General features: G+C 45.9%; 5 protein-coding genes across 5 annotated transcripts; 4 read left to right on the forward strand and 1 right to left on the reverse strand.

Moving 5' to 3' along the window:
* Window positions 1–278: 278 nt before the first annotated feature.
* On the forward strand, window positions 279–993 carry N7495_004033 (uncharacterized protein; the record flags this gene model as incomplete). The annotated part of the gene is made up of 2 exons (XM_057206684.1): window positions 279–776; window positions 832–993. 2 exons carry the CDS (start codon window positions 279–281, stop codon window positions 991–993), a joined length of 660 nt encoding a protein of 219 aa, XP_057064364.1.
* Window positions 994–9,340: 8,347 nt separating this feature from the next.
* On the forward strand, window positions 9,341–11,542 carry medA (transcriptional regulator medA; the record flags this gene model as incomplete). The annotated part of the gene is made up of 3 exons (XM_057206685.1): window positions 9,341–9,500; window positions 9,556–11,045; window positions 11,105–11,542. Coding segments are annotated over 3 exons (2,088 nt in total), but the record flags the coding sequence as incomplete, so codon positions are not given.
* Window positions 11,543–12,727: 1,185 nt separating this feature from the next.
* trpB (tryptophan synthase TRP5) lies at window positions 12,728–14,962 on the forward strand (the record flags this gene model as incomplete). The annotated part of the gene is made up of 2 exons (XM_057206686.1): window positions 12,728–12,863; window positions 12,927–14,962. 2 exons carry the CDS (start codon window positions 12,728–12,730, stop codon window positions 14,960–14,962), a joined length of 2,172 nt encoding a protein of 723 aa, XP_057064366.1.
* Window positions 14,963–16,205: 1,243 nt separating this feature from the next.
* Window positions 16,206–16,939, reverse strand: N7495_004036 (uncharacterized protein; the record flags this gene model as incomplete). The annotated part of the gene is made up of 3 exons (XM_057206687.1): window positions 16,206–16,382; window positions 16,603–16,763; window positions 16,885–16,939. 3 exons carry the CDS (start codon window positions 16,937–16,939, stop codon window positions 16,206–16,208), a joined length of 393 nt encoding a protein of 130 aa, XP_057064367.1.
* Window positions 16,940–17,077: 138 nt separating this feature from the next.
* Window positions 17,078–17,564, forward strand: N7495_004037 (VOC family protein; the record flags this gene model as incomplete). Its single annotated transcript, XM_057206688.1, has 3 exons — window positions 17,078–17,294; window positions 17,349–17,385; window positions 17,438–17,564. 3 exons carry the CDS (start codon window positions 17,078–17,080, stop codon window positions 17,562–17,564), a joined length of 381 nt encoding a protein of 126 aa, XP_057064368.1.
* Window positions 17,565–18,351: the final 787 nt, after the last annotated feature.

Consider the following 18,351-nt stretch of genomic DNA (forward strand, 5'->3'; position numbering starts at 1 on the left):
AGTAGTGCAAACGGTTGATCTCCATGCGTGGTACTTGATGTTATACTCATGGTAGTTGCCGCCGGCGACTACTCAGCTGCACCTTCCATGTTTTTTGCTGGGATGTTATGAGTCCTCAAGAACAAGAATCAGGAATCATGTAGTCTTTCCCTCTTCAGTCCCATCTCAACCGCCACATTTCTTACCCACCATCACTTACAAGTTAATAACAATCACATCCATTCATTAAAGAGTACCAATCGTTACCTTCCATTTATTGCAACCACACTCTCTCCGCAATGGGCCTCAGTAACTTATTCTCCGGACGCACCGCCTCTGGCAACTTGCCTCCTCTGAGCGACTTCCGAGGTAATAGCCCAAGACCCCTGACATGGCAAGAGTCCAAGTTCTCGGCAGAGACATATCTCGATGAAGATCACGATCCCCTTTTCCAAGCACTCGAATCCACAAATGAGGACCTTCGCCACCGTGTCGCAAAGCTGCAAACCAACACAGCACGTCTGAGGCGCGAAATATGGTTACTGCAACGGCATATCAAGGACTTCAACCATCCTCTCTTCGAGAACTGGGAAGCCGACATCCTGACCCGACTGATTGAAGTCGCCCATGGTACACAGCGCCGTGTGATGCCCATGTCCATCAGCGAGGCCAATACCGCTGATCGGGAGAAGATTTCGCGTGTCTACACCGATGCTGCAAAGCAGATTTGGCCAAACACCATATACCGACTTGGTCTTTCGATGATGTATCACGAGGCGTTGCAACGATACTCCGAGGTAAGGATTCTGTCAAGGATTTGTGTGAGCTTTTGTACTGACTGACATGGAATAGGTCGCTCCGTATCGAAGCCCAAACCCATTTCAGACCGAAGTTGCTTTTGCAAAGTGGTTGGTTGAAGAGAGGGAGAACAAGCCTGAGAAATATGAGTTTTGGGCCAAGCTGTACCCAGTTTGCTATGGTCGGACGGTCGAAAAGAGTGCCTGCATCTTCTAGTTTGTGTTGATAGATGTGGTTAGCAAGCGAGTTTTTTTCGGTTCTTTTTCGGCGGGAGGATCGCTCATTCTGGTAAGGAGGACTTAATGGGCTACAGTCATTGGATTGATTTTACATGTACAAAGTAGATAGATATCATTACTGCTGAATGACAGGTCAAGCGCAACATTCATTTGATATGGAGATGGTCTGATACTACGTAGTACGGTCGCGTGCTGCAGCAGAAGAAACATCCTTGCATTTTGGTAGCTCACATTAGTACTTACTCATTTAGCAGAAGTACAAATAGACAAGCCATTACAAGCCGTTATTGTCTAGCCCAAAGAAGAATCCTGAAAAATAAGCAATTCCCCACAAGTCAACAGGCTCAACGGTCTTGATGCCAACTTATTTTTTCAAGGGACTCTCTGTAGATCATTTCAGGCATTCAGCTACGCCACAACTGCACGGTACAATGCATATTGTTTAGGACCAAGCGGATCCAGTTAAAATAGGCAGGTCGCTGGTACGCTAAAGACAATTGATGACCAGAGCGACTTCATCAATGTCGCTCATTCTACAAGTATAGTATAGTTCTGTTTCTCTGCTTCTGCCTAGAACACCCCTAATGATAGCATCATCCATTTCCTCAAGTTTGGAAGCATCCACAATCCCAACCCGGGTTCGAGTTTCATAACTACTAAGAATAGTATAGCTGTACGAGTACCAAAGTACGGACTCTAGAGTTACTATCTAGGTACTCAGTAACTACAATTCTCCCCTGGCCGTGACAAAGTGAGTGAAACAAAGTGAATTCCTCGTTCATACAGTGCTGATTCTGAAAGCCGGACCTCCGCTGACGAACTAGCGTGGTATAATGGTCGTCCAATAAAGAACATCCTCATGGGTCCGATTCAGGGTCCCCGATTCGTTCCCTGTTCGGTTGAGTTCCGATACTCATGATGTCTTCTTTTGACTCAAGTAAGCATATGGGAGTATTACTAAGTACCTATTTTAACCCCTATTCAATAACCTTGGAGGCTAGCGAGTAGTAAGCCCTTAGCGTACTTGTTTAAACAAAAAAATATGGATGCCAAGATACCTAGGCTCACTGTATCATTGTTGCCTTTCATCCCAAATTTTAGGGGGGTTCTTTAGTTATTCTTAGTGTCTTCCTTTGAACTCCATTTTTTGTGCTCTTCTCTTTCTGGCTTGGTATTGCGGGTCTGATGGATTATAAAGAGGTTTAGGGCCTTTTCAGACGATGTCAGCATGTCGGCGTTTAGTATAGGCAGCGCCGAGATTCGGACTTACTAGTACGGGAAGGGGATTCAGCTTCCCTTGGTAGAGGGTTCGACTGCCTTGTGAACAGTGCCACAGTTATTGATTATCTTATTATCTTGGCGGGTTTATTTATGACTTCGGAACCAAACTGATGGGATGATCCACCAGCGCAGTTTCGGGAGTTTTGGAGCTTGCGCGCACAGTGACATTGAACTCCCGCGTTGCCTACGACAGACTTGGCAAGAAAAAGGAAGAGCATTCGGGCCGTGGTTATGCTAAACCCGATCAAGGAGAGTACTTAGTATGTTGGAATAAGTTTACCACGCTCCGTCAACCCGTCCCGACCCTTTCGGACCCGAGTGAAAAACGAAAAAAAAAAAAAAAATTAGAAAGAACTGATTGAGAAGGAAAATAAGAGGTCGTGATTTGTAAATTCTCTCTCCACACTGATGATCAATTGGCGTGTGCTCCACAGCTCTCCAAGGCGGAGTAGTGAAGGGTTTTTTACAGATCAATATTTCCGGGATGTAATCCATAAAATACATAGTACTATACAACCTTGGAACCAAAACAACTACATATCTATGGGATGTACCTAGGTCCCGTTCACCTAACCACGTAGATTTGTCTACAATATAGACATCTAAATATGAATTACAGTTCACTAATGGTAGGACTTAAGGGGTTTTAACCAGCTATCTAAACCTGAAACGGTCGCTCTTCAGCGGAGGTTTCACGATTTGAACCTGATCTCGGTCTGTCCAGGTCAATAGCAGGGCCAGATTTCTTGAAAAATTATTTCAGTAATTTGCTTTACGCTGTTTCCATTTACATTTAGTAATAATTGGGCTGAATTCAAGGCTCGAGAGTGAGGTGACGCTGCTCAGGCGGTATATTGTCCTGACCAAGGTTGTGTTGGTGGAACTGGATAAGTTGCACGTGGAGACTTGAGGGTTGGCCAATTAGGTATTGTTTTGTCGAGAGGCTTGCATGCAGACGGCATCTTCCAAGGTTTGTCTCTGCATTGAACAGATCTATGCAACCTCGATATACTACCAGGACTTGAAAAGATATATTTATGGACGTACATAGACTCAATCTATTCATATCTACTTAGTTAAGTATTTATACGTACCTAGGTACTTTTCAGTGTAGACAGCCGGGTTCTACCTATGAGTTCCTTGTGTTAAGAGAAAGCAAATATCACTTACCTAGGTCTAGAGCACTTGAGCAGAGGTTGGTGTTATGGAGTAGGCCCGGGCCGGTTTGCTTTGACCAACTCCAATGTAGTAGCAGTAAAAGTTAGATCAGTTTCACGAGCCATGATCAGCAACATGCATGATCCCAACAAGGAAGGCCAGGATGAAGATACCTTCAGAAGTAAGGTGTCAGAAATAGAAGGGCTGAGAGGTTAAGTCAGGCTCTCCCGCTCTAGGCTAAAGCAGAAATCTTCATCAACCCCATCTTTAGTGATCAGACAAACGGGTGAAATCTGGCTGGGGACTCTCAGCACTGCGTAGCGGTATCGACGCGGGTGACAGAAGTCTATAGTGGCCTTACTCTGCATAAAGCAAAGTCGTGGTGAAACCCCTCCTATGATCTAAGCAGCACTGAAACACTAGGCCGCTTGACCGCTCACTAGAGTTTTGGGAACGGCTTGAGGCGGGATCATGCAGCGCCCTGAGGGGATTCAGGCTTCAAGGCAGGGGAAGAAGTTGAAAGTTACAGGGTGATGGAGATATTGTCGATCGGCGGATTTTGGATTTATTATTATGCAGTTCGAACCGTTTTTTCCCGTGTATATATGCCTCTTAGTTAACTTGGAATGTTGGTGGCGCGATTGAATACTCGTATCTTGAGTTTTGAATCCTATTAGGGTAGTTGTTACGATGTACTAAGTACTGGTACTAAGATAGCTTGACCGCCTTTTGAAAAACAGTTTGTAAGGAGTAGGTGCAAGGTGCATTATTTATATAGAGGTAGTATAGATGTCGGAAGGCGGCCGAATGAGCCTTGAAAGATGGGCCAGTAAGGTGGTAAGATGGGCCGTGATCTGATGAGCCGTTGACCTCTAATAAACAGGAATATACAAATTTGGAATAGTAGACGAGGTGGCGGAAGGTTAAAGTGTTAGCGCTTACAATCAAGCGAGAATTCAAAAAGCAGGAATCGTGAGTGGTCACTTTCGGCCCGGTCCCGATGGGGAACCCAAAGAAGGGAAAATATTAACCTCCGTTCTCCGTTCACCATTAAGTAGAACAAGTAAGATCTTTATCTGTTACCCTTTAACCTGAAAGGAACTCCAACTCCGTACCCCAAAATACCTGACACGATTTCATCAATCCCTGAACCCTTTATTCTACCGATGATGCTCCGAATGTAGCAAACGAACCCGAAATTTCAAGATCCAAACAAACTTGTTAGGTACTGTGGCTGCGCTAAGATGAACTACCGGGTCCACTACTCATAACCACATGGTCGGACATCGGACAAACGAGGTCTGAGGTCAGATCAGTCTGCAGTCGGCACGAGACGGGAAAGCTAGAGGTACGAAATTTTTGGTCTTCTTGGATCCGGGTGATAACGCGGCAAAGGGTACCGTTTCTTGTCCGACTACGGTTTTTTCACGTGTTAGAAGCTCGTAGTGATGTTGATTGCGGTGTAAAGATCTCATGATGAGCACAGGTATTTTCATCTATTAGACTTTGCAGCATTCTTTTTCGATTTGACCTTATGAAGCTTTTGGAGCCTTGGAAGTGGGGTGGGCGGTTGAGCTTTACAATAACCCTTCGTAATCATTTGTAGGTTGAGGAGGAGCGCTAGCGAAGTGTTTAATTCGAATACAATGGCTACACTTTCCTAAAAAAGAATTTTACAAAATGGAAATTGTACACCGCATTTAGGGTATAATGTACATAGTATGTATTTGATATATTCGAGACCCTGAATCGGTGTCCAGGTGGGTTGCACTATTCTCTATTCCGTAGCAACCGGTACAGGTGGCGATGTTCATGCATAAAATTATTCATAAATTATATAATTAGGTATACTTGGGTAACTAGTCAGTGATACCCAAGCATTTGAAAAGTGGACGAAGAAGCCGAAGATAGTCCGGTTGAAATTTAGGTTGAGTAAGGATGAGAAACTCTGAATTTAACATTTGATATTTGATTTAACTACAGTGCCTGTTGATAACCAAGCCTGTACGGACCACTCCAACTCTGTTCTCTGTACAATACCGATTTATCTTGAGCTACCGCTTCAGGATCAGAATTTTATTTACATCCACTCTGACATGCATTGTGTCCACAGGTATCCACTACAGGGTTTTAACGTGGCAACCTGGAATGGAGAGTGATTGATTGAGCATCAATGGAACCTATGTATTATCTCGTAAGCATTTATTATCTCAACATTCAATATTCAAGATGACAGGATATGATAGTAATATGTGATCTAAATATTAAGTAAATATAGATGTAAATAAATAATCGTAATGTTAAGGTTGGTTCGCGTTAAAGTCTGTTTTGGAAGAATATTAATCCGATGATCGGCGATCAGTGATTTTCCAGCCTCTTGGTAAGTCCCATCTTATTTATTGCCCTTGCACTGGATCTATTAGTTAGTTACACGGTATGGAGTTGAATATTAGGTAACTATTAAACCTCAGTAACTAGCCTCCATGGGATTTCCTAGTAGCAATACTGTAGTAATACTACCTGGGTAGAGTACGTACTCTGTACATCTCAGATCGTACTCTTGATCGTCTATAGATACCTCGAATTAGACCTGTATCACAATGGTCGTGCAGAGTGACGATGATACGATCATACCCTTAGGGATTACTGATTACTAACTATTCCGGTGGTGCTCGATTGGTATACTTCCAACCAATCAGAACCCAAATTTGATCGTCAGGCCATGGTCATGTGTACGAGTCTATATTTAGATCCCGGAGCTGCCCTCATTGTTGTGTTGTGAGTTGTATGGGAAGAGTTACCCCTAACCTTCACACGGGATAATTCCCCGATTTCAACATTCAGATCAGATGCTCTCTCCATGACAAGGTACATGCATTGTTTCTAATAAGGAAATACAATACAGGTGCAGGTAAGTTAAAATGTGATAGGTGATAGGTGATAGGAGATAGGAGATATGACCTGGATCCTGCACCGTTGCTTTTTGTGCATTGCCTTCCCGATTCTCCCGACAAACTGGAGTGCACGAGGAGAAAAACGGCGTACTTTTGCGTGTGAAGTATCAATTAGAAATCTTGACTTGGTACCATAGGATCAAGTGTGGAGTATATGGACTTGGCAAGGGTCCCGTTTGGTTGAATTCAGGCCTTATTATGCCCTCCACTTGTTTGGAGACAGCAAGGGGAGGCATATGGAGGTGGGGGTGGTCATTTCATTCAGTTAAGTTAATTATATCTGAGTATGGAGTATGGAGTAGTGTTAGAAAAAGGGAATCGAAGATAGAGAGTAGACTTCGAAATAGAAACAATAGAAATCGAAGAAAATCAATGGAAAAAAGTATTTCGATACTCTTGCTACAACCTTACAATGAAGTATTGCTTCGTACTCCATACTGTCTACTGCCTAAACCCCTGGGGTGGTTGGTGAAATCAGAGGCTGCATCTTGTGTAAGGTCTTTTTTTTCTCCTTACAACCCAATATGTTATTATTCCCTGGGAACCCGTGGCTATTGCTCTATGTTTTTTTCCCCCTCTTTTTTCTTTCTTTCTCTTTACCTTTCCACTACATGCCGCGCTCCCAGCCTTGTTGGTTCCACTTTTCCCGGCGTAAACCAGATTGGTGATGACCCGAGTACAGATGTAAAATCTGTGAAATCTCTACACTAGAGATACAAGTCCAATATGCCTAGTAAATGATTGAAAAAGAAATAAAACTCGGACTCTTCGGAAGAGAGAGAAGTGGCTCGGAAGTAATGGGAATGTATGAAGTACATCAAGATGACCGAAATAACCAAAAATACCGTACTACCAAAGAAATGCTCCGGTGTGTATGAGTTGTTGTATTTAATACGTTAAATACTTCAGTTCTTCGACATCGGTTGCTCTGTGCATCCCCGCCACGATTTCCCGCTAGTCAACCCAGATTGAAATTGAAATTGAAAATCCTTTTTCTGTCCCCAAAAATAATATTTATTTAAGAATTATTTAATAATCCAAAAAGGAAAAGCGTGGTGGGGGGGGGGGAAAAATAGAGAAGGGAAAGAGAGAGGGGAGAAAAGTAGAGACTCCACTGGCTCGTGGGCTACAGTATTAGGCCGGAGAGATTGCACTCTGACCTGTTCTGACTGCTAATAATAAGCACAACCTCGTATATGATCTTTTTGCTTTTAACCCTTCCTCATCCTTGCATCTCTCTCTCCTCAAATCTCCTCCCCCCTTCCTCTTTTTATTATCTGATTATGATACTTTGAGGTCCACATTCGCTCACCTCCACGTTCGCTCTTACGCTCGCTTTCTGCTGCTACGAGAACCACGTTCGCTACCTGGAAAGAAAAAAACTAACTAGATAATCCTTTTGGATGAATGGATAACGATCTAAGGAAACTGGTTATATTCCGAATATTCTTAATATCTAATTAATCCACCTTACGCCAGGTGAATCGACCCTTGATCTTTTTGATCATCAACATTTTGGATCTTCTCTATCAAGGAGATTCAAGAGAAAAAAAGCGAAAAGCGAAAGCGAAAAGGGGAAAAAAGGAAAAGAAAAGGATTCGGAGATTGTTGACAATCGCCGGCCGTTTGCACCTACGACTTGCAAGTAGAACGAAAAGAAAACGAAGTACCGTTTGCTTCACCTTACGACTTCAACTTCAAATAAAAAGAAAAAGAGATAGACGACATCATCTATCTTGATCTGGGAAGCTATTAAGGACTACATCATTGGAATCGACCATATTCCATTCATCAACTCTATTGGATTCTATATCCAATTGTCTCGGCTGAAAGCACCGGTACGATCTTCAATCTTCGGACTATTGAATGATCTGTTTGGCAAGGTCTCAAAGGGTTATCAGCTTAAGGTTAGTGAAATCATACTAAGCCCCTTCGCCCACGGTCTCACCCTCCCCCTCGTGCCTTGCATTATTTCCTATTTGGGACTTCCTGCCCCATCTCCTTGCAGCCTTGCCCTAATTTCCCACCTCAATATCCGAGAAATGACGAGCATCGACATTGGTCTGGCCGGGTCGTTTTCCCCGTTCCATAATGATCCCCTCGCGGAAATCACTGTTTGTTGTTGTTGTTGACCATCTTTTTACAGTTACTAGTTCCTTTTGCATATTAGAACCACTTCGACTTTACTTGATTCACTTGGGTCAGTTTCTTCCACTCTCTTTCTATGCACCATTCCGCTCTCTTCAATTAAAGAAATTCGTACTAATTGCTAGAGTAGTTCGCTTCTTACTACCTCATTCTATTGGATTCTTTCCCGAGACCTCTTGGAAAGGGAAAAGAAAGGAAAGCGAAACATTGCCAGTGTCAGTGCTTTGTGCCCGTGTCTTCCCCTCCACCACAACTAGCGGTGGCTCGTCGTCTTATTCGCCTTCCGACAATTTTATCCAACGCAATCCTCACTGGTCTTTATGATCCTTTGGGCATCCATCTGAGTCCTCCTTCTGCAGCTGGCCATTGCTCGTTTCAGTCCCAGTCCTGAAGTTGTTGAATGGTGATTCGAGATATTTTGTTACCGATCCTATTGTGAGACTGACCGCGAGCTTCATTTCGTCGCCCTTTCTGTCTCGGAGTGTGCCCCTGTCTCGTGTGCACTTTACCACGTTCAAATCGTTTGAAGGATAAATTCTCAGTATTCCGCTTCTCCAACCGGTTCTGTCTTGTTGCAGTTGCTGCAACACCTTCAAGCTGGCTTACTCGAAGACACACGGTGTTTTGGTAAGATCAAAAATCCTCCCCAGCTTCCTTGTCCTGTTTCGCTGGATATCGGCATAATTTTCCAATTTTGGTCCAATTTTGGTCTAAACTTTGGGGTTTGATGTCACTGTTGTCTTGTCTCTGCGAACACTGAGCTGACTTGTTTCATTCTTCCAGTTTGACCCGGATTTCCAAACGCCTTTAATATTAGGCGAGTCATTGGAATTCTCGGATTCTGAAGAAACACAATTCGTCGGTTTTTCAGACGGCCTGTGGGCCAAGTCTGAGCCCTTTCTACCCATGTCTGGTTTCCAGAAGCCCGTCGGCTCTGTACTAGGTAAGTTTCTTCCACTTTGGTCACTATAGCTCTTATACTGACACCCAGTCTCCAGATTACGGTTCTACACGGTCTTTGCATGATGCTGGTTCTTACTCCACCTACGGTCAATCCCCATATGTGACCACCTCGATAGTCCCATCACCTATGGCCGACCAGGCCAGCCAAATCTCAGACTGTGTTCCCTACATTCCCAGTAGCCAGTATGGCGGCTCATACGAAGAAGCGCAATCACCTTTGCTTAGTACTCGTACTCGGCAATTGCCTGAGATTGTCACCTATAGTCCTCAGCATGGAAGTGAGGGCACTCGGGTAGTGGTGCAAATTCAGTCACCCTTTGACCTCCACACCTCCACTTATGGGGCCTTGTTCGTGGTATTTGGTTCCAAAAAGTGCGAATGCCTTCCCACTTTCTTGGGTTTCCAGGGCTCAAGCTTCCAGTATGCTCTTGCAGCTGATGCCCCTGATTTCATCTTGACTGGCTCGCCATCCTTTGCCACTCCCATACAGGTTGTTATGGAGGGCCAGGGTGACTGCCCCCCTACCAATCTACAGGTTGGTGTCTACACTTATGAGCAGGTGCCTCAGCCTGCTTCTTCCTCGTCAGGAGACCGCAAGAGAAAGCTTTCTTCCTACTCCGACACTGGTGTTCCTGCTCCAAGCAAGCGTCCCACTGGACCCATAATGCCCAAGATCGAGCCACAGGAAAACTACACGTTCAGAGATAACCGTTCTGCATCGTACTCTCCATACTTGCAGCCTCTTCCTGCCATGAATGGATTTGTGACACCCTACAACACCGTCCCCTCTCGCAACAACTCTGTCCAATATTCCGCAGTCTCCGCCACATCTCAGCCTTCAATGCGTGCTCCCTCCCCTATTACTCCTTCCTGGAGCCCTTCATACGTCTCAGTGCCCCATGATCCCCGAAACTCGGGTCTCGTGGCCCACGGAATGCCAATGGCTTCCACAGTACGTGCCTCCAACCCTACTTTAATCCGCACCTCCACTCTGCAGCATTCGAACGGTATGGGTCAAACACAGGCATTTAACCCCTACGCCATGTACCCGACGAAGGCCGTTCTGAAGTTAGGCGGAAACTTGGATTCTATGACCGAGAATTGGAGCAAGGAGGAGCGCGCTTCCCAGCGCCGCCTTGTCCAATTCACCCGCTCGCAGACTGGAAGCACCATCCATGGCGAGTTCAAGCCGGTCACCCCGGAGGAGCGCGCCCCTAACAGCATTTGCATCAGCTGCATCATGTGGGAGGGTAAGGATGAGTACTTCGTCACCAGTGTAGATACTATCTACCTGCTCGAGTCATTGGTCGCTGTGCGATTCACTGTTGAAGAAAAGAACCGCATTCGTCGCAATTTAGAAGGTTTCCGCCCGCTCACAGTATCCAAGGCCAAGTCGGACAGCGAGGATTTCTTCAAGGTCATCATGGGCTTCCCTGCCCCCAAGCCGCGCAACATTGAAAAGGATGTCAAGGTCTTCCCCTGGAAGATTCTTAGCCTCGCGCTGAAGAAGATTATTGGCAAATATGTGAGTATACACTGGTCTGTGTTGGGCCATCGACCTTCATTTACTAATATGTTTAATAGTCTGCCAGCTACTCCTCGACAGCAGGTGCGCTGCCAACACCAATGACAACGTATGTCAGCCATGGTACTGCCTCTGATTCCGGTACCGAGCCTCACACTACCACTTCTCCCCAGTCGGTCTCTGACTCTGGTCCCAACTACGCTACTAGCATGGCACGTTCAGTCTACCAGCAACCCAGTCAGGCGTATATCCCGATGACAACTGGCCCTGATCTTCGCTCAGTGGTACCCTCCAGTCAGTCGTACACTTCTGTTGGTGCATACTCATACCCGGCCGTCTGTCATCCCCAAAATCCCCACAGTCTGGTTGCACCTACTCCACGAACAGCATGGGACATGCACGGCCTCGGTGCTCCCACTTCTGCCGCATCGGTCAACGCATGCTACAACTACATGGAACCTGTATACCCCCTGCACCATGCCGCTCAGGGTCCATGATCCCTTGAATTTGTGCTTTCTTGGCTTTAATTTTTGGATCATATCGTCTGCTTTTGATTACCATTCGATTTTCATATTTTCCCCCTCTGCTCTGTTGAAGATATACGATTCTCCTTTCCTGTCACTCCTTACGCTACTCCCAGAACCATCGGTTCACGTGTCCTGGACTTGTTCCTCGTCGCCGGACCAACCTTGTGCTTACTTATTTTTACGATTTAATGTCCCTCCTTGATATAAAACACCTGACGCCTGGATGCCCCCACTCATCACTGCTTGTTGCATATTCCCCGACCATCTAACTCCTGATCAAGTTCTGAGACCTGTTATTGTTTCGCGTTCTGTTCCCACCTTTTCATCCTTTTGTCGGATTTTGCATTTACACCTGGGGTATTTGGGGCTTCCTCTCCTTTGGTCACACTCAAAACAGGTTTCTGCACTACTGTATGAGTACTCGGCATAGCATAGGCGTTGCAGTCATTCCTTTTGCATTCGTCGGGCGAATTTGGGATATCATACACTTTAGCTTGTTTGGTCCCCCCTAATTTGGGATGGGCTGTTTCGACGGGATGATCAGGTTTGGTGTTGGTATCAGGGAGCTTTTAGATCTCTTTTGTCATATCCTCACTTGTGCTTCCTTGCCGGCTCCTATAATCCAGTTGGAACTTGGAATTAGGAGTTTTTCTCTTTCATCTATTTAGTTTGAGCTGAGGGCTACCTTTATTTGCGCAGCATCATTTTGGCGTTATGGAATTTGGGTTGCTTCACGCCCCCCCCCTGTACTGTGTAGTTTGACTTGAAATCGTTCATCCTATTTTTTATCATACTCCTATTGCTTGTATCCTTGTACTAAGTAGTAGCATACCGTATCTGAGTGATTGATTGCAGAATCCGATCCCTGCCGCAGATCAATTCCACTGATTGCCCAGGTGTTACCCAAATGGAGTGAAATTGATCGACTATGAAGCAAAAGCGTCAGTCTAAAACTGAAAGGGCAAGGGTTCGATCCACCTTTTGATACGGAAATGTGGAGAATATGGATAATTGTAGTTCCGGATGACTCACCTGGGGCACACTCTTCTCCGCTTGCTTTTGATTCTTTGATTCGATTGAGCCAAGTATATATATTCTCTTGGTCCCAATTGACCCCTCCTCCCCTCTACTTCCCCTCACCTAACCAATTACAATATGGAAGCGATCAAAGAAACGTTTGCCAAGTGCAAAGAGCAGCGACGGGCGGCCCTAGTGGCTTATATCACCGCCGGATACCCATCCGTGGAAGAGGCCGTAGACATTCTTCTCGGTCTGGAAAATGGTGGTGCTGGTAAGGACCTTTCTTAAACACAGGGTATTCTAGACTCTCAAGCTAACTGTATTTTCAATTTAGACATTATCGAGCTTGGAATCCCTTTCACAGACCCCATTGCCGACGGTCCGACCATTCAAACCGCTAACACCCAAGCTCTTCTCAATGGTGTCACACTCACAACAGTTCTCGACTTTGTTCGTAAAGCCCGTAGCCGTGGCCTGAAGACCCCCCTTCTTTTGATGGGCTATTACAACCCTGTTCTGCGGTATGGAGAGGAGCGCTTGCTGAAGGACTGCAAGGAAGCCGGTGTCAATGGCTTCATTATGGTCGATCTACCCCCAGAAGAGGCTGTACGCTTCCGTGATCTTTGCGCCAGCACTGGTCTCTCCTACATTCCCCTCATTGCGCCAGCCACCTCTGATGCGCGCATGAAGCTGCTCTGCAAGATCGCCGATTCTTTTATTTACGTCGTCTCCCGCATGGGTGTGACCGGTGCCACCGGATCGTTGAGCGCCAATATTCCTGAACTTTTGAAGCGTGTCCACGAATACTCTGGCAATGTCCCAGCTGCGCTCGGATTCGGTGTCAGCACTCGTGAGCACTTCCTGTCAGTCCAGGATACCGCCGAGGGCGTTGTCATTGGCTCTCAAATCATCACTGTAGTCGGCCAGGCTGCTGCTGGCCAGGCTGCCAAGGCTGCTGAGGAGTATCTGTCTAGCGTCACTGGCCGCAAGCGCCAGCGTGATGCCGAGGGTACTTTGACTCATGAGGTCAACGTGCTCGAGGCCGTTCAGAAGGCTCTGCCATCTGCCGAAGCCCAGCCCACCAAGGTGATCACTGAGGCTGATACTCCCGCCGGTCCTGGTCTGGCTGATCAACTTGAGGCCCTCAACATTACCAAAGATACCTCTGCCTCGCCCTCACGCTTTGGCGAGTTCGGTGGTCAGTATGTTCCTGAATCACTCATGGACTGTTTGGCTCAGCTCGAGAAAGGCTTTGAAGAGGCAAATAATGACCCTAAGTTCTGGGAAGAGTTCCGCTCATACTACCCCTACATGGGCCGTCCCAGTAGCCTCCATTTGGCAAACCGCCTGACCGAACACGTTGGTGGCGCTAATATCTGGTTGAAGCGGGAGGACCTTAACCACACTGGTTCCCATAAGATCAACAACGCTCTTGGCCAAATCCTTATCGCCAAGCGACTGGGTAAGACCCGTATTATTGCCGAAACCGGTGCTGGACAACACGGTGTCGCGACTGCTACTGTTTGTGCCAAGTTTGGAATGGCTTGCACTGTCTACATGGGTGCCGAGGATGTGCGCCGCCAGGCACTCAACGTGTTCCGCATGAAGCTTCTCGGTGCATCAGTTGTTGCTGTTGACGCCGGTAGCCGCACCCTCCGTGACGCTGTCAACGAGGCTCTTCGTGCCTGGGTTGTTGAGCTTGATACCACTCACTACATCATTGGATCTGCTATCGGCCCTCACCCCTTCCCTACCATTGTCCGTACCTTCCAGTCTGTCATTGGTCAAGAGACTAAACAGCAAATGGTTCAAGCTATTGGCAAGCTCCCTGACGCCGTTGTTGCTTGCGTTGGAGGTGGTAGCAACGCCGTCGGCATGTTCTACCCCTTCTCCAAGGACACCAGCGTAAAGTTGGTTGGTGTCGAGGCCGGCGGTGATGGTATTGATACTGACCGCCACTCTGCTACACTGTCCGGAGGATCCAAGGGGGTCCTGCACGGTGTGCGCACCTACGTCCTCCAGAACGAGCATGGACAGATCTCCGAAACTCACTCCATCTCCGCCGGTCTCGACTACCCAGGTGTCGGCCCCGAGCTGAGTGCCTGGAAGGATTCTGACCGCGCAACTTTCATTGCGGCCGACGACGCCCAGGCTTTCGACGGTTTCCGTACTCTCTCTCAGACTGAGGGTATCATTCCCGCTCTCGAATCCTCGCACGCCGTCTGGGGTGCCATGCAACTAGCCAAGACTATGAATAAGGACGAGAATATCGTTCTTAACCTGAGTGGTCGTGGTGACAAGGATGTTCAGAGCGTTGCTGATGAGCTTCCTCGTTTGGGACCCAAGATTGGCTGGGATCTACGTTTCTAGATCATGAACCCTTTATGATCATGAACCCTTTCTTTTTCTTTTCTTCCGGCGCTAAAATAACCTTTTCTTGTCTTCTTTTCTCTGACTCGTCGCCCTGTTCTTAGATGGGATCATGTTTGTTGTCATTTATACTCCGTACTGGGAATGGATCATATACAAAAAGCGGGTTTCTGGCTCCTTTTCTTGTTTTTTGTTTCTTTTCTCTTCTTCGTTTGGGCTAGCTTCCTACTAAAGACTTTATACTGGACATTTGGAAAATACGTGAAATGATATCAATTAATGATCTTGTTCCTACTGTAGAAGCTATCGAAATAGGTGAAGGAGCGAAAATAGCCACTGCTTTCATCGTCCCAATCTAGATCTGGGGTAGCGGAAACTGGGCTTGGGTTCATTAGATTACTCGTGTCAACCTGAGCATACAGCTTTCTACCTGTGTGAATTACTACCTTTTCCCCCGAGGTCAGTTGAGCCCCCCAGTCTCAGATTCTTGGGACTCAACACCTGCGCATGAATTTCTATTCATATTCAGCATTGACTGCAAAACGTCAAAAAGGTTCAACGAAGCCCGAAGTTTTAAACCACTGAACAATAGAGATAACAAGAAGTCCAAACTCATCAGCCTCTCATATCCAATAAAGGCTCCAGGCTGTATCTTCTCAAACTTAGCTTGTAGAAAGCCCTGGCCGCTCCAACGAGCTAATCAATAGATATCATTTATTCAATTCTGCCTCGGCTTGCGCATTCTCAAAGCGCATTCTCAAAGCGTATTTGCAGCTAGCGCAGAAATGAGCCCCATATCACGACGGTCAAAGCACAGCACCTGGAAGAGCAAGTATGCCCGGTGCAGAAGATACGAGAAGACCGTGCGGCATTTTGGCGTGACGTGTAGCCACTCCTCCCGGGAAAGTCTAGTTCGGGCTCTTTCTTCCTTGAGATGTAGACCAGCGGGGAGAACAAGAAAGACAAGAAGTTCGATTCTGCGAAAGATGTTGTTGTGACCGGATCGGGTAATTGATCCTATAAGCTTGCTGATGGGGAAAGGAAAATGATCGCTTATTCTTAAGACAAAAGCTTGAAATTTGATAACCAGATTTACTACGTTGATTAAATCAATATATAGTAACTTTTATTCTAAGGTTGAGGTATATTAGTCGATGAGAGAGAGAGAGAGGGAACCTTAGAATGGTATATCCTCTGGTTCACAATATGATCCAGCTCTTTTATATTTCTTCTTCAGACATAGTCATCCACCTCTTTGCATCGGCCATGCCACATCTTGGAAAGTGTGATGCAATTCACTAGCGGCAATGGTAGCTAATTTTCTGGTGCGATATGAGTGAAATGAGATAATAGGGGAAGCTGGAACTCCTCGGCCAGCATCCTTGGTCAGGAACGAAGAACTCTGAAGATCAATACCAAACTATGAATAGCTAAAGCAATTTGAATTGCTTAGTTCGGTATTCCGTGAAGTATTGGAGGTAAGGTTGCTCGGACAGAGAGTCAAATTCTGTCGAGTCCCATCTCCCTCGTGACTCAATGGGAATATTCCGAGGCTATTTACGCACTGAGGTGTGTATAGCAGTACCCGGTGGCTACGTTAGATCTGACGATATAATTGAAAAAGAATGAATGGAAGGGACCCGGATCGAGGGTGGCTGGAATATCAACGAAGTGTATGTTGCAGTATCATCGCTTGCTTCTAGGCCGGTATGTTGACAAGAATGGTTGCACAACGAGCATTTTGAGCAACTTGGTCGGCTACGATTACATCTTGTCTTATTTGCAACACACTCACTGCAGACTTTTTGTAGTAAGGATTGAGGTTTGTTGCAACAACTCTTTAAATGGCGACTCAGCAATGGCCATGTGTTATACTCCATGCTCTATGCTACGTTAGTACATGCTAATGCAAGATCTATCACCTACGGTACTTTGGCTGAACAGCACAAATCCGATATTGAATCTTCCGTCTTCCATTGTGCATCGGAATACGGAGTGGAGGAACTCCGGTTGTGGCTTGCTTATCAACATCATACATAAACCCCGCACATTGCCACTTAAAACCCCAAATTGATCGTATCAACTCTGATTCCTAAGCTTTAGGAGTCTTCAAAGATGACAATCAATCATGTTTTCGTTTGGGGCACCTCGGCCAACTTTGTAGCCCTGCGGTCTTTCTATCAAACTATTCTACAACCGCTACACTATAGCGAGATGCTCCGAGGTAGTGACCAACTTGTCGGATATGGTAGTGACTATCCTTATTTCTGGCTTAAGCAATTGCCTGAGGGCAAGACAACAATGCCAACCCATATTGCGTTCGATGCACCAAGTGAGTATCGTCTATCTCCGCAGGTGAATTGCTCTGCTCATTGATTCATACTAGATCGCGAAGCTGTCGACAAGTTCTATGAAGTTGGTCTGTAAGTATTCATTTTCTTTTAATTTTTTGCTGTTATGCTCAATATGTGCTAGACAGAATGGAGGGCGCGGCAATGGTGCTCCAGGGATTAGGAAGGAGATGAGTCGACAGCCGTACTATGCAGCTTTCTTATTGGATGTGGATGGGAATAATATCGAAGCCGTGTATGTTCTGAAGTGAAGACAGAGAACTGAAAACCTGTTAAGATTATAATGAAGCAAGCCTTTCGAAGAAGTCCAAAAGAGCCTAGTAAGCAACAACCTAGCCCTAACTTCTGAGCTGGATAACTCCACGGATCTGTATCAGATCAAATGTGAATTCTGAAAACTGGAAATCAAAAACCAAGATTTCAGGTCGAGCATCAACATTGAAAGTAAAGCATAAAATTTTGACATCTCACCATTAATTTTTCAATGATGATTTTCAGTGTTCATATTCACCTACCTATCCTTCAATGTTGATACTCACATTCTCGGGGCCTGTCTCTGAGCATTATACTGCCTAGGTAGCTGAGATCATGAAATGGAAGTTTGATGAACTTTTCCCGAGGTCCAACCTTACAAGGTTGACTTCTTACGCTCTGATTCAGATTGCCTAGGTATATTTATGCATATAAAAACTCATACTTCGATCAAGCTATGTAGACTAGCCATCGAAAGTAGAAGCTACTATAGTAGAAACCTTTGAAGGTCAGGGCTGGTCTCGCTTCAAATAATGGCAGCAAATAGGTACCTCGTAGCTATAACATGTATCGAGCTTGCGAATACATTTCGTGGTCGTAGCCCGAGAGTATCATAGCATAAAGTATTTCAAGTCGATAGTGGCGGTGGCTGTCGGGTCAGTCGATGGGCCCTTTGTATGTGGATATTGCCATGAGAGAAATGGACGGAGCCTCAGTCGTATTGAGGGTCAGGCCAGGGGTCTCAACCAAGGCTCTATGAAGCCCTATATACCTATGGATACGTCC

This window comes from Penicillium taxi (assembly GCF_028828555.1).
Source record: "Penicillium taxi strain IBT 34144 chromosome Unknown utg000003l_segment0_segment0, whole genome shotgun sequence".
Classification (NCBI taxonomy): domain Eukaryota; kingdom Fungi; phylum Ascomycota; class Eurotiomycetes; order Eurotiales; family Aspergillaceae; genus Penicillium; species Penicillium taxi.